Below are 12403 nucleotides of genomic sequence, written 5' to 3'. Positions count from 1 at the left end.
CCATGCTAGCATGGAAAGCGGACGTTAAACGATGATGATGATGAATGAATGATATATATATATACATAGCTAGATAAATGTATTAATACATATATAGAATCATACAGACGTGAATTCATACATGTATGTATAAAGTCACATACACAAGTATATAATATCTATGTTTGTAAGACATTGTAAGAACTTTAAATTACCAAAATGGCAAATGCAGCTGTGTTCTAGAGTTGGCTGATTAATTAACAGTTCATTAACATAATTAACTATATTCGTAAACAAACATATCTGTTCAAAAGTGTTTGGGACGTAATTTGATTTGTACAAAGGCCAGATTCACCAATTTGCTGTTGAGAACATTTCTCACTGAACACAATTGGCATTTCAAGACACCTTCTAATGGAACCAGTGAATGTATTTCTAACGAGTTGGCTATCATCAGTACCATGTCCCACATGACTTTGGACACATTTGTGTCATTATAGCAAAACAGCATTAAAATATGAGCTAATCACCTGCTTTATAGAAATAACTAATCAACAGGTAATGTGTATACACAAATACATGTTGAAAAAACTAAAGTTAACTCTTTTGATATCAATCCACATGTGACCACCCCTGATATCTTTGATACTTTCTGTTTTTAAGTGATCTGAACCAGAACTTCTTTCCATCAGAATTTCGTGTTTCCAGCACCAACTTAATAATTATTTATTAAATTCTTAATTATTTTCAAAATTAATTGGATCAAAAGTGTATTTCAACAGAGATCTGGTAACAGGGTAAAGAGCCACAAACTTCAAATACAAAAATATATTTAAACATTATTTCAATGTGTATATTAGATATTCACACACAGGTTATACATACATCATATATATATACATAAATATATGGTAAAACAATTTAGAAATACCAATTTTTAAACTAAAATCCATTAAATCAAAAATACATCAAAATAAAAAAAACAAAATATTAGTATTAGTAAGTGGGGGGTGCATCAAACAAACAAACCAAGCAAAGAAGAATATTTTACCAAACCATCTTTGATTGGAGAAGAAAAATGGAAAAAAATATTCGGCTGTAGCTGGTGTTAATCTGCTTTGGTGGATCAGAAAAAAAATGGAACAGCAAACTGATTAAGCAACGTAGCTCAAAGATTTTCTTAACAAAAACTAAATATTTGAAATCTTTAAAACATAAATAATGAATCTCTTGAAATGAAATACACTTCCCCATCATGATGTCCACGTACCTTAAGAAAGACTTATTGTTTAAAGACAGACAAACATATATTTAGAAATAGAAACATGTAAAATGACGCCATGTATTCATCTTACATCCATTCATTTTTCTACACTGACATGGATTAGGAATATTTCATTGTTTTATAGTTGGATGCTCTTCCTGTTTCTAACCCTTATCAGTTTTTCAAATAAGGGATTTCTTATTTCACACATCTTCAGTCATGAAAGGAGCAAGGACAACAACAACCTGGCTCATAGCTTGCAATTTAAACACTACCACCCCTACATATACAATGGGCTTCTTTCAGTCTCCAGAAACACATAAGCAGACATGATATATTTGTGCTCATGAGGAAGTCTTTCACTGTATTTTGTGATGGAGAAAATTTCTCACTGCAGACAAATAGGTGTAAGTACACAGAGTCAGCTCAGTGTGTATATATATATATATATATATATATATATATATACACACACACATTTGCATATAGCATGCAGTAAACATTAAATCTTGAAATACAAACAGAGCAAAGAACATCTGTCTTTGGAAATTTAGAGAGAAAGAGAGAGAGATGAAGAACATGGGTGACAGTAATGAACAACCAGAGAGAGAGGCCAGGAACTATGCAGGACAGGGAGGGAGGGGGACATACAAATAGAAGACTGTTTGCGTAATGTTGTTAGCTCCAGGAGAAGAAACCAACTCGATCATTGCCCCCCCTCCCACGTGTTCCAACATCCCTGAAGAATTGGCAGTGATTTTGTTCATTTACCACATTATCTGGTATTAATTGGCCAATACATGGACGCAGCTTGTATGTATACACACACAATTACAAACATTGGAATGTATGTGGCTTAAACAGCCAGGCTAATTGCTTTTTTTTTATACATACAAATTTATGACTTATGCACAAATATCAGTTAACAGAAGACCTGCCCACCACACCAGAATGTGATCCTAAAACTGAGGTGTCACATAAAAGTGTTGGTGCCATGTAAAAAGCACCCAGTACACTCTTTTAGGAAGGGAATCCAGCTATAGAAACCAAACCAAAACAGACCATGGAACCTGGTGCAGCCTTTGGCCTTGCCAGTTCTTGTGAAGCCTTCCAACCCATGCCAGCATGGAAAACAGATGTTAGATATTGATGATGATGATGATATATATATATAATGCTAACAAATGTACTGATATGTAAATAGCTGCATAAATTAAAGGTAAGCAAGCCTGTGGTGAAAGGGTCCCTGAAACAACGGCCATCCCATGTTTTTAGGGGTATCTGGGACTATACTGTTCAATGTGTCCTTCCCCTTGTTTAATTAAGATGACAGGGTTTGAGTTTAGGAAGACTTGGCTGTTGTTTCAAGCATGTAAGGCAACCATATAGAAGCTGCCTCTCACTTGCCATGGTCCTTGTTGGTCTCAGAAAATACTCTTAAAAAAATATATTTATAATACGGACGATGTCCACACAAACCTCTGTGGTTGTTATTGTCATTTGAAGACATAAACAAAAATAAAAGTTTACAAAAAAAAACAAATAAAAAGAACAAAAGCTTTAATGAAAAAATAAAAACCTAATAAAACACTAAAAAATACACATTTACACACAAAACCAAACTATTTTTATATAAACAAGTAGAATATGCTCTGCTGAGGAGATCTAATAAGACTGAAACATCTACCTCCCACCAATTGCCTCAAAAAAGCACACCCGTCCACTTCCTATGCTGGTTCCAAAAATTTCAATTTTAATTTATTGAAGTTATTCCCCTTGTTTGTTTGCTTTAAATGTTAAGCACTTCAAGAGGGAGTTTTTGTCTACCAATTGCTAAAATAATCTCAGTTTATAGAAGTTTTCTGACTCTCTATAGGCAATATTTATTGCTACGCATGTTGTCAAACCTAGAATGACAGCTCTCCATTTGAGTATTCAATTGTTTGACTGAATTACCTGCCCTTGAATTAAGGTGCAAACTGGCTGGATATACCACAGACACGCGAGTATCCTCAATGGAAATTGTCAGGCAGAATCAACATGACACAGAGCCATACCTTTTGAATTCCAGCTAAAATCCCCCCAATGGGCTTTAGAACAGTTTCCATCAGCCCAATTTCACTCCCAAAGTTATGGGTCAACCTGATAGGAGGAAACGACACTTGTTCAGGATGCCATGCACTGAGATTGATCCAGGGAACTCATGGATGCAAAGCAAAACTTGACCATTCAGCCAAACAATGAACATGTCAGAGAATAAAAAGCTGGAGGCTCTCAAGCCAAACTTCACCAAAGACGAGAAGGAGAGACTCCTGTCTGGGAGTCCAGTGACTTCAAAGTAAGACAAATTTTATGCTTTCAAAATATATCAAACAATCAACACATCAATGGCGGTCTAACCACCATATGCTCCCTTATACAAACACACAAAAAAGATGCCCTTTTGTTACAATATTTCTCTTGAAATGATCTCAGTTTGTTTCAATTAATTTGGAAAATAACGGAGAATTTAATAGCTTTGTCATTATTTAAGCTGGTGTTTGGAACAAATTAACATGAAATTTTAATGGAATATTTTAATTTGGATTAGAGAACCAGAAGTGGTCACTGGTGGGTTGGCATCAAAAGGGTGAACATAAGGAAAGAATTCTTTCTAAAATCACTAAATAATAATTTGGTAATTGGTCTCCCAAACAGGTGTGTGTGTATAAAGTATGCGTTTATGATGGTGTGTACACAGACAGCTGTGTATGCATTTCAATGTAAAATATGTTAGTAGCAACAAAGAAGCACGTGTTGGTGTTGTTATGCAAAATGTGCAGCAGCCTGTGTTAATGTGTGCTTCGTCCCATGCATCCAGATACAAAAGCAAAAGAGTACAAGTCAAACATCTTTCTTCTATCTTAGAATATCAAGTTCTACTCATTGTTGTTGTTGTTGTTGTTGTTATTATTATTATTATCATCGAATACCTGAAGGTGTCAGGTGAAACTCCTGTTTAACATCAGCTGAATTTTGACAAACATTTGATGGGCTATGAAAGAGGATTAGACATGGTTTATTCTCGTTGCCAGGAACTCATCGCCAATGTAGGATATATTCCAATAAAAACTGGGGTTTTTAACTACATTTTCAAAACATAAACAATCAGAAGTTTGACTTGAAACAATAAGAAAAAAGACCTTTTCTACTAAAAATAAGAGATTGCCATTCTTTGTAAGTTTTCCATCAAAATTTTGACTGAACGTTTCTTAGATTTTGGTGGCCAGGGTTTAAGGCCACATGGTACCATAGCCTCAGTTCATTGGACAAGGCAGCGTTAAAAAGAAATGACATTTAAAATTACAATTGTGTATGTTATTTGCCTAGAGTTACATGATTTGTGATACTGAAACTAATGTCTATATGTGAGTCTATGAGCTGAGGCAGCAGAAGAGATGGGAAACGAAGAGAATACCATTTGTGTGTAGAGTCCTCGCTTCGTTTTCTGGAAGCAGGAGTTGCCAGTAAGTGCAATGAGTGCACAGGGAACAGTCTCTACATGCAGCAGAATTCTTTCTGCAGTGAAACTGGTGCCTCTCTCTCTCTCTCTCTCTCTCCTGCAGTTAAAGACATATTTTGCTTTCGCTGTCTTGTTCCTCTTACTTTACTTCTTTCCATTAAAATTACTTTTTAAAACAAGAAAACACTACAATATAAACTAATTCAGCCATTTTCAATTGGACTTCATCTCTTACTCCATGCCATAATTTGTCTGGACTGATTCGTCCCTCATCATTGGACAAAACAAATACTTTCAACCATCCAGGGATCAACAGTAATCTTCATTTGATACACTTGCTACAGGTGAGTTATCTACTGTATTGGTTGGATTCAAATCTGGCAATTTGATCAAATCACCATAAGATTTGATCAAATATTTTGTGGTCAAGCATTCTTTCCTCAATTGACAATTGGGTATTTTATCTCCAAATCCATCTTAATCCTGGCTTTAATCTTATAAAAGACTTTAGATGCAATATTACTTTGATTTAGCACACTTATAGCCTATCAACACTCAACTTTGAATGGTATGCAGAGGTGATAGAATTCAGTTTGGCATTAGAGATGAACTTGTTGACAAAACAGAAAAAAAAATGTACAATTCTTGAAGTCGTGACAATGAAATTCACAGGATTTGAAATGAGGTGAATCTGAATTATTAAAGCTCAAATTCCTGTTGGTTTATCAATGATAATAATAATATTAGCCACAATGAATACACCATTTAGATATTGAATAAAACATATGACACAAAAAAACCACCACAAAACTACAAAGTCATAAAGAAATAAAACTAAAACCAAAAAACATAAAAAAAAAACATTCCAGAACATTTCAGTTTTACTGTTTTGATCTGAAGATGAGTTTGTGTAGGACATATTTTACATCTTAGAGTCTACGGTTCTGAGATTTTGTCAAATGACCAATATTTTGTTGTCTAAAATTCTTTCCAAATACCCAATCAACATTTTGACATTTTATCTCTAAATCTGACTTAGTCCTGGCATTAATCTAACAGAAAACTTTCCAGATACCGTATTCCTTGGTTTACTAAACTCATGGCCAACAACAGCAGTAATATTATTCAAGGTCTCACATAAGAGAGGAAACTTTCTGACAAAATTTACAATTCTTCACTTCTGACAATCAAATTCTTCACAGAAATTTTGCAGATCACATCACAAGTGAGCTTTTTGTTTTAACTATTTATCACAAACTCCCCAATACACCCCACACTTACCCTCAAACTTGGTTGTTGTAATAAAACGGATAAATATTTAGACCACATAAAACTGGAACAAAACTATTTTTAAATGTCAGAAGAAAGTTGATCTAATGAAATTTTATGGCTGGCATTTGAACAGTTTGGGAAAATATTTATAAAATTTAAAAATGAACACCAAATAAAATTTAACCTTAACAACAACAACAACAACAACATTATTTATTCTAATAGTGATAATGCCTGTTGTTTTGAGCAGACCTGTGGTCAAAGTTATGCCAGCAATGACCATCCCTCTCTATTTTTTTGTTTTTCTCTGGTATCAGATATCTATACTACATTATCTAATAAGATGTGTGTGTTTTTAATGTCCACTCTACCAATGTAAGAGAAATTTGGCTGCTATTTCTAGAGAGACAAGCAATCAGAGAAACTCCCTTGTTGAAATGGTGATAGAGACAATGAAGTGAAACTGAGGACACATACTGATCCCAGCCCCTTAAAAATACTTCAACACAGCACTGCAATTAAAGAAATATTCAACACTACTCATTATACCTGTTTACAGCCATGTGGACTGAGCCAATGAGGAGTTGAACAATTTGCAACAGACACAGCAGAACACTGGAAACTGTCAACGATTTAAATAACTGGGATTTCATGAAATTATTCAAATAGGTAAGAGATCATTCCAGAACAAGGGATTGAAGAGAGAGAGAGATTGCAAAACAATTGAAGTGTAAGAGGGAAAGAAAGAAAAAGAAGCAAGATTAAAGATTTGGATTATGTAGATTAAAACAAACAATAAAGGGGGATTTTAATGCCTGAGAACAAATTGTATTAACTAGGATCTTCTAAATCCCATCACATGAATGGTGAGCCCACAACATTTATGGAGGGAGAGACATGTGGGTGAAAGGGTGAAGACAGGGGGTCTGTCCAATAGGGGCAGAGGTGACTGTGTGGTGGAGAAGCTTACTTCCAAACCATGTAGTCTCAGGTTCAATCCCACTGCACAACACCTTAAGCAAGTGTCTTCTACCATAGCCTCATACTGACCAAAGCGTTGTGAGTGGATTTGGCAGACAGGAAGAGAAACAGGCCTGTCACTCACACGTACGTGTGTGTGCACGTCCATCCTTGTCTCAACATCACATAATGGTTGCAAACGAGTGTCACCATCATATAAGTTTCTAATCTTCCATAAAACATGTCTTGTTGTGGGGAAATATGACCTTAGTTGTAAACAGGTGAGGGTTGGTGACAGGAAGTGCATCCAACCGTAGGAAATCTGCCTTCACAAATTCTGTCTTATGGAAAAGACAACGATGATGAATAGTTTGTCAAAGAAAAATGCCAGAGATGGCCAAGTTGACAAAGTACTAAGAGAGTACTCTGATGGCCAAGCTGATAAAGTACTAAAAGAGTACTCTGATGGTCAAGCTAATAAATTAGTGCGTCTCTGGCCATTCCTCTTAGCTGTTTGGAAGAATCCCACAATAACATCACTCACTGCACATGCAACAGTAATTTAATAATTCTCTTCTCTGTGGGTTTGTCAGAGAGAAGATGTGTTTTGCTGGTGTCATCAGCATTCCAAGAGTATGGTTCCTGAGACCAGAGTCTCCAGGTCTGAGACAAGAATGGAAGAGGTTGGATTAAAATGGGAATCAATTCTTGATGCAACAGAGTGGAATGGAAGAAGAATGAACAAAGAAATTGTAACAGTTGTAGAGGAATAAAACCAGCTGAAAAAAATCAAGAATATTGTAAGGTAAAAATTTGAAGAGAAGAAGACATTGTCAACATATCCAAGAAGACCAATTCCACAATTTCATGAGACAATGAAAATCATTACGTCTTTGATATGATATTGGAATAAATTGATTGGTTTATATTTGGAAGCATGTACGTGTGGGAGAGAACTCAAAGAAGATTCTAATATCTCAGAGTATAAGAAAATGTTAAGAAATGCAACAAATGATGAAAAGAAACGAGAGATCTAAAATGCAATGCATGTCCAAAGAAAGTATGATTCTCCTAGATGAGAAAATGTTTTATTTCATCCTAACCAAGATGCGGAAAAATATTTCCAAAATCTATAGAATACATTCCAGTCTTTCATTGTAATGGTATTAAAATAATTCTTCAGAACATTTTCATGTTAATTAATTTGATTTTTCATAAATTCATCGAATATTTGGGAAAGAGATGTTCAGGATTTCTTCAAAGTATAAGGAACACAAGTTAAGCAACTTCAATTAGGAATTGAAGCAAATTACCAACAGATTTGCTGGGATTTACAATTTAAACTTAAAGATTATCATGACTTTTTTTAAATCTTATTACTACAGAGTTATCTTAATAAAGGAAAAGATTTGCTTTTAGCTTCCTGACTTGTCAATGTGTGTGTGTGTGTGTATTAAAATATATTGAAATCTCTAAAAACAACTCGCACACAATTTGTCAGTTACCATGCAAGCTCATAACTAAGTTTTACTAAAAATAAAAGGGAAAACAAAGGCTCGTTTGTAGAATTGCCTGGCAAAGGAGAAGTTGGTTGTGCATGTCTGTTTCTATTGCAACGGATTGCTTAGAATTGTACAAGTTATGAACGGTCGCATCTCATTATCAATGTTGGAAACAGATGTACATTTTGAAAACCAGGCAGTTCTACAACAGAACCCAAAACAAAATATTCTTTTTATATAATAAAAATAAATAATAACCCAAAAGCAATCAAATTTTAAAAAAACAGGAAAGGAAATCAGGCTAGAAGGAAAAAAACAAAACAAACAAAACCCAAAAGATGTCAAAATGTACTTTTTAAATGTTAGCGTCGTCCTCTGATACATTGGCTTCCACCTGAGCTATTCGCTCTTCTAAGGATTTTATTCGTCGTTCGTGAGCCTTGATGATCAGTTTCAATTTCCGAATATCGTCCAGAACAGTCTGCGCATCGAATGCCTGTGGGGGACAGAGAAAGAACATGCAGACGACAACAGGGTTAAGTTAAGGGACAACTGAGTAGTTAGGGGACAGGAAGGATAGGGATAGGGGAGAGAGAGAGAAAAGTGGGGTGTATGAAACATTCACCTGGAGAAGGGGAGAGAGAGAGAGCAAAATGAAGGTGAAGCTAGAAAAAAAAAAGAGAAGAAATGAAGAAGTTGATAGAAAAATCATGCTAAAAATTCCCCCAGTTTTTCTTTTGGTGCCATGGAAATATTGGTTTAGGAACTGGAGGTAGAGATAAGATGTGTATCTTGTGTAGGAGTGAAGTGGAAGTAAGCCTGATTGACTGGTCTTTATGATTAGCTGCAAAGAACATAGCTGGATCAAAGAGTCAAACATACACACACACACCCACACACATATATATATATATAAAAGGGTTATTGTTCATGAGTTTGTTCCTTGCAGTTAGACGATCAACAAAGAGGTTTACTTGGATGTCCTGAAGTATTTCAGAGAAGTTTTGGGAAGAACAGAATTCCACAAGCAGACACAAGCAAAACCTGGATGCTACACCATGGTATACAGCTGGTCACTTGTCAGTCCTTATCCAAGACATTTTGATAAAGCTCCAAAAGATTCTTGTACTCCAACTGTCCTGTTTTCTCAATTTGGCATCAGTAGATATATTTTGGACAGGAATGAGTTTCTTCCAGAGATTCATCAAGAACTAGATCAAAGGTCATTGGCATATAAAAGTTGCAAAGAACATCCAGTCTTCAATACTAATGTCATTACTTCAAGAACAAATATTACAAGAACAACTTTGGTGAACCTTTACAGACTTCACTGAACACACACACCTAACTTTACATCAATAATGTTTTCCCTGTCACGAAGACTCTCTTCACTTTAAAATCTTGGTCGAATGAAACATTCTGCCTTCGCAAATCCAAAGGGATATCAGAGCCCTTTTCCTCACAAAGAACAACATTAATTCTCTTCTCCTTCAAACCACTTTTCTCTGGTTAAATACATCCAATGTCTTCTTCCATTTAGCTTCTGATTCCATTTCTCATTCACTTTTGTTGTTCTCTTCATGCCACTGACCAGAGGCTAAAATACATCATCCTTAGACACACCAATCCAGTCTCTTGGCATTACCCAGCATTCGTTAACGATTAAGGGATTGGTCAACTTCCATATCTTCCTTCTTTTCACACATCGATGTTGAGAAATAAATTTGTCATTCTGGAGATTCCAAGAGACATCTTTAGTTCTTGTACAATGACCTTAACCTCCATGCACATGTCCAAATATTTCGTGATATGGTTAGTGAAACAACCCTTGAATAGCAAGGTTCTTTTCATCCATCTGTTAATCCTACATGTGGGATACACATGTAGAGATCACAGATGCCATCATGTTGCCTATGACTTGTATAAATTTACTTCTTTCATTACAGGTCCTACCTACCTGGAATGGAATAATTAACTTGGAAATTTGATTTTAAACTTACCATTCTTGATTTTTTTTTTTTTTTTGATAAATGTTAAATTGAAATGTGTGTTAATATATGTATGCATGTGAGAGTCAGAGAACGTATGAGAACAAGAGAGAGAGAGAGAGAGAGAGAAAGAGAGAGAGAGAGAGAGAGAGAGAGAGAGAGAGAGAGAGAGAGAGAGAGTATGCGTCCTTCTGGCCCCACTTTACAATGGAAATAAAAGAAAAAGTCACAGAAAAATGGAGTGATTCAGCAATCAATGAAACAAAACAAAAAAGCAATTCTTGATTGAAACAGAACTTGTCACAGACAACAAACCAGCATTTTCATTTACTCAGCCCATCATAGTCAAGATGATAAAATCCTGAAGATAAGCTGGGATGTTGTTGATGAGTCAAAGTTAAGGAAGGAAGAAGCATACTGAAAATTCAAAAACAAATTAAAATTAAAATTAAATTAAATTTTGGTTCTTCAATTCCATGTAGACTTAAAATTTCTCTTTTTAGATGACATTGCTATTCTATTTAGTTTCATGAATTAGTAATTTTGATTGGGAGAAAAAGAAAAATTCCTCCTGGGCCTTTTTCTATATTATGAAAATGAAAGTGTGATATTGTTTAGCTTGATGAATGAAGGAAAATTCACGAATGTCTCAGACTGAACTTGGGTATTATCTAAAAGTTACAATAAAAAAAACAAATGAATTATAAAACAAAGGAACCGGTACCTGTATTAAGATAAAAAAAAGTTACGAGAGTATTTTAAGAACACAAGTTTCTTATGACTGAGGAAAAGAACACTGAACCGTTTCAAAAACTGAGGCACCAACATCAAGATGTTTGGCATTTGTCCACATACACTCTGGATGAGAAGAGTCATACTCACAGGGGGTAAACTCAGGGCACCTGCAGGCACATTATTGCTAGAGGGAGTATTTGATAGGTTGGCCGACTGTCGTTGATTAACAGGTTCTGCTGCTGCTGCAGGGGCAGGAGCAGGCTTCACTTCATTTTGTGGAGGAGCAGGCTTACTGACAGGGGCTGGAGCCGGTGCAGGAGAATGTACAACTGGTTCTGGTTTGGGGGCATGGACTACTGGAGCCGCCGCTGGAGTTGGTGATCCTCGCGAAGGAGTTTGAGCAGGAGGAGAATCACTTCCACCAGCTGGTTTCATCATTTTATCCAAAATGTTGGATCGCCTGACAGTCTTTAGAGGTTCCTTCATAGTGGATTTAAAGCCATCTTTCAGTGAAACCTGAAAAGAAATTTGGTGAATTTTAACCATTTGCATAATATAATACACATACATATTACATACAGGAGTAGCTGTGTGGTAAGTAGCTTGCTTACCAACCACATGGTTCTGGGTTCAGTCCCAATGCATGACACCTTGGGCAAGTGTTGTCTACTATAGCCTCAGGCCAACCAAAGCCTTGTGAGAGTGGAGTTGGTAGACGGAAACTGAAAGAAGCGTGTGAGATATATAGGTCCTGGGGTCTATTTACTCGACTAAAGGCAGTGCTCCACCACTTGTATGACAGCGACATTCGTTTACATCTATTTTGCCAATGACAAGGTAAGGCTGCAGGCATACATGTACACCCACAAACATTCCCCGATACGAAAATGGTTTGTGAAGAGGAAGACAAGCTGTAATCGAAGTAAAAGACCACCAGAAACTGTAGCTGGGAACCAAACAAGACGATAGCCTTACCAACACAGGGTCAGCATCTTTACCATTAAACCAATCCGGTGCAGAAATAGCAGGAGATTCATCGGCTGTGTCTGGGTACAAATCATCTTGGTAAAGTTCAGACTGGAATCACAAAAGACATTTCGCAAATAAGACACACGTAACAATACACAACAGAAACACAAATGTTTTGACCCCTTTTTTTGTTTGTTTTTTGTTTTTTTTATATGAAGCCTGACTGAGACTG

At 35.9% G+C, this 12403-nt stretch overlaps 1 protein-coding gene across 4 annotated transcripts in view; it reads right to left on the bottom strand.

Moving 5' to 3' along the window:
- LOC106869567 (coronin-1C-A) overlaps window positions 1-12403 on the bottom strand; it is a 73059-nt gene that overhangs the window by 844 nt on the left and 59812 nt on the right. For 3 of the 4 annotated variants that reach the window (XM_052976596.1, XM_052976597.1, XM_052976599.1), the window contains exons 9-10: window positions 12178-12279; window positions 11350-11718 (exon numbers count right to left, since the gene is read on the bottom strand). In XM_052976596.1, coding sequence (XP_052832556.1) covers window positions 11350-11718; window positions 12178-12279 — 471 coding nt within the window. Of the gene's footprint in view, window positions 1-8831; window positions 8976-11349; window positions 11719-12177; window positions 12280-12403 lie in introns of all 4 variants that reach the window. The other variant, XM_052976598.1, reaches the window with a different exon arrangement.

Source organism: Octopus bimaculoides, chromosome 25 (assembly GCF_001194135.2).
Source record: "Octopus bimaculoides isolate UCB-OBI-ISO-001 chromosome 25, ASM119413v2, whole genome shotgun sequence".
Lineage (NCBI taxonomy): Eukaryota > Metazoa > Mollusca > Cephalopoda > Octopoda > Octopodidae > Octopus > Octopus bimaculoides.
This window is presented reverse-complemented; position numbering and strand designations above follow the sequence as displayed.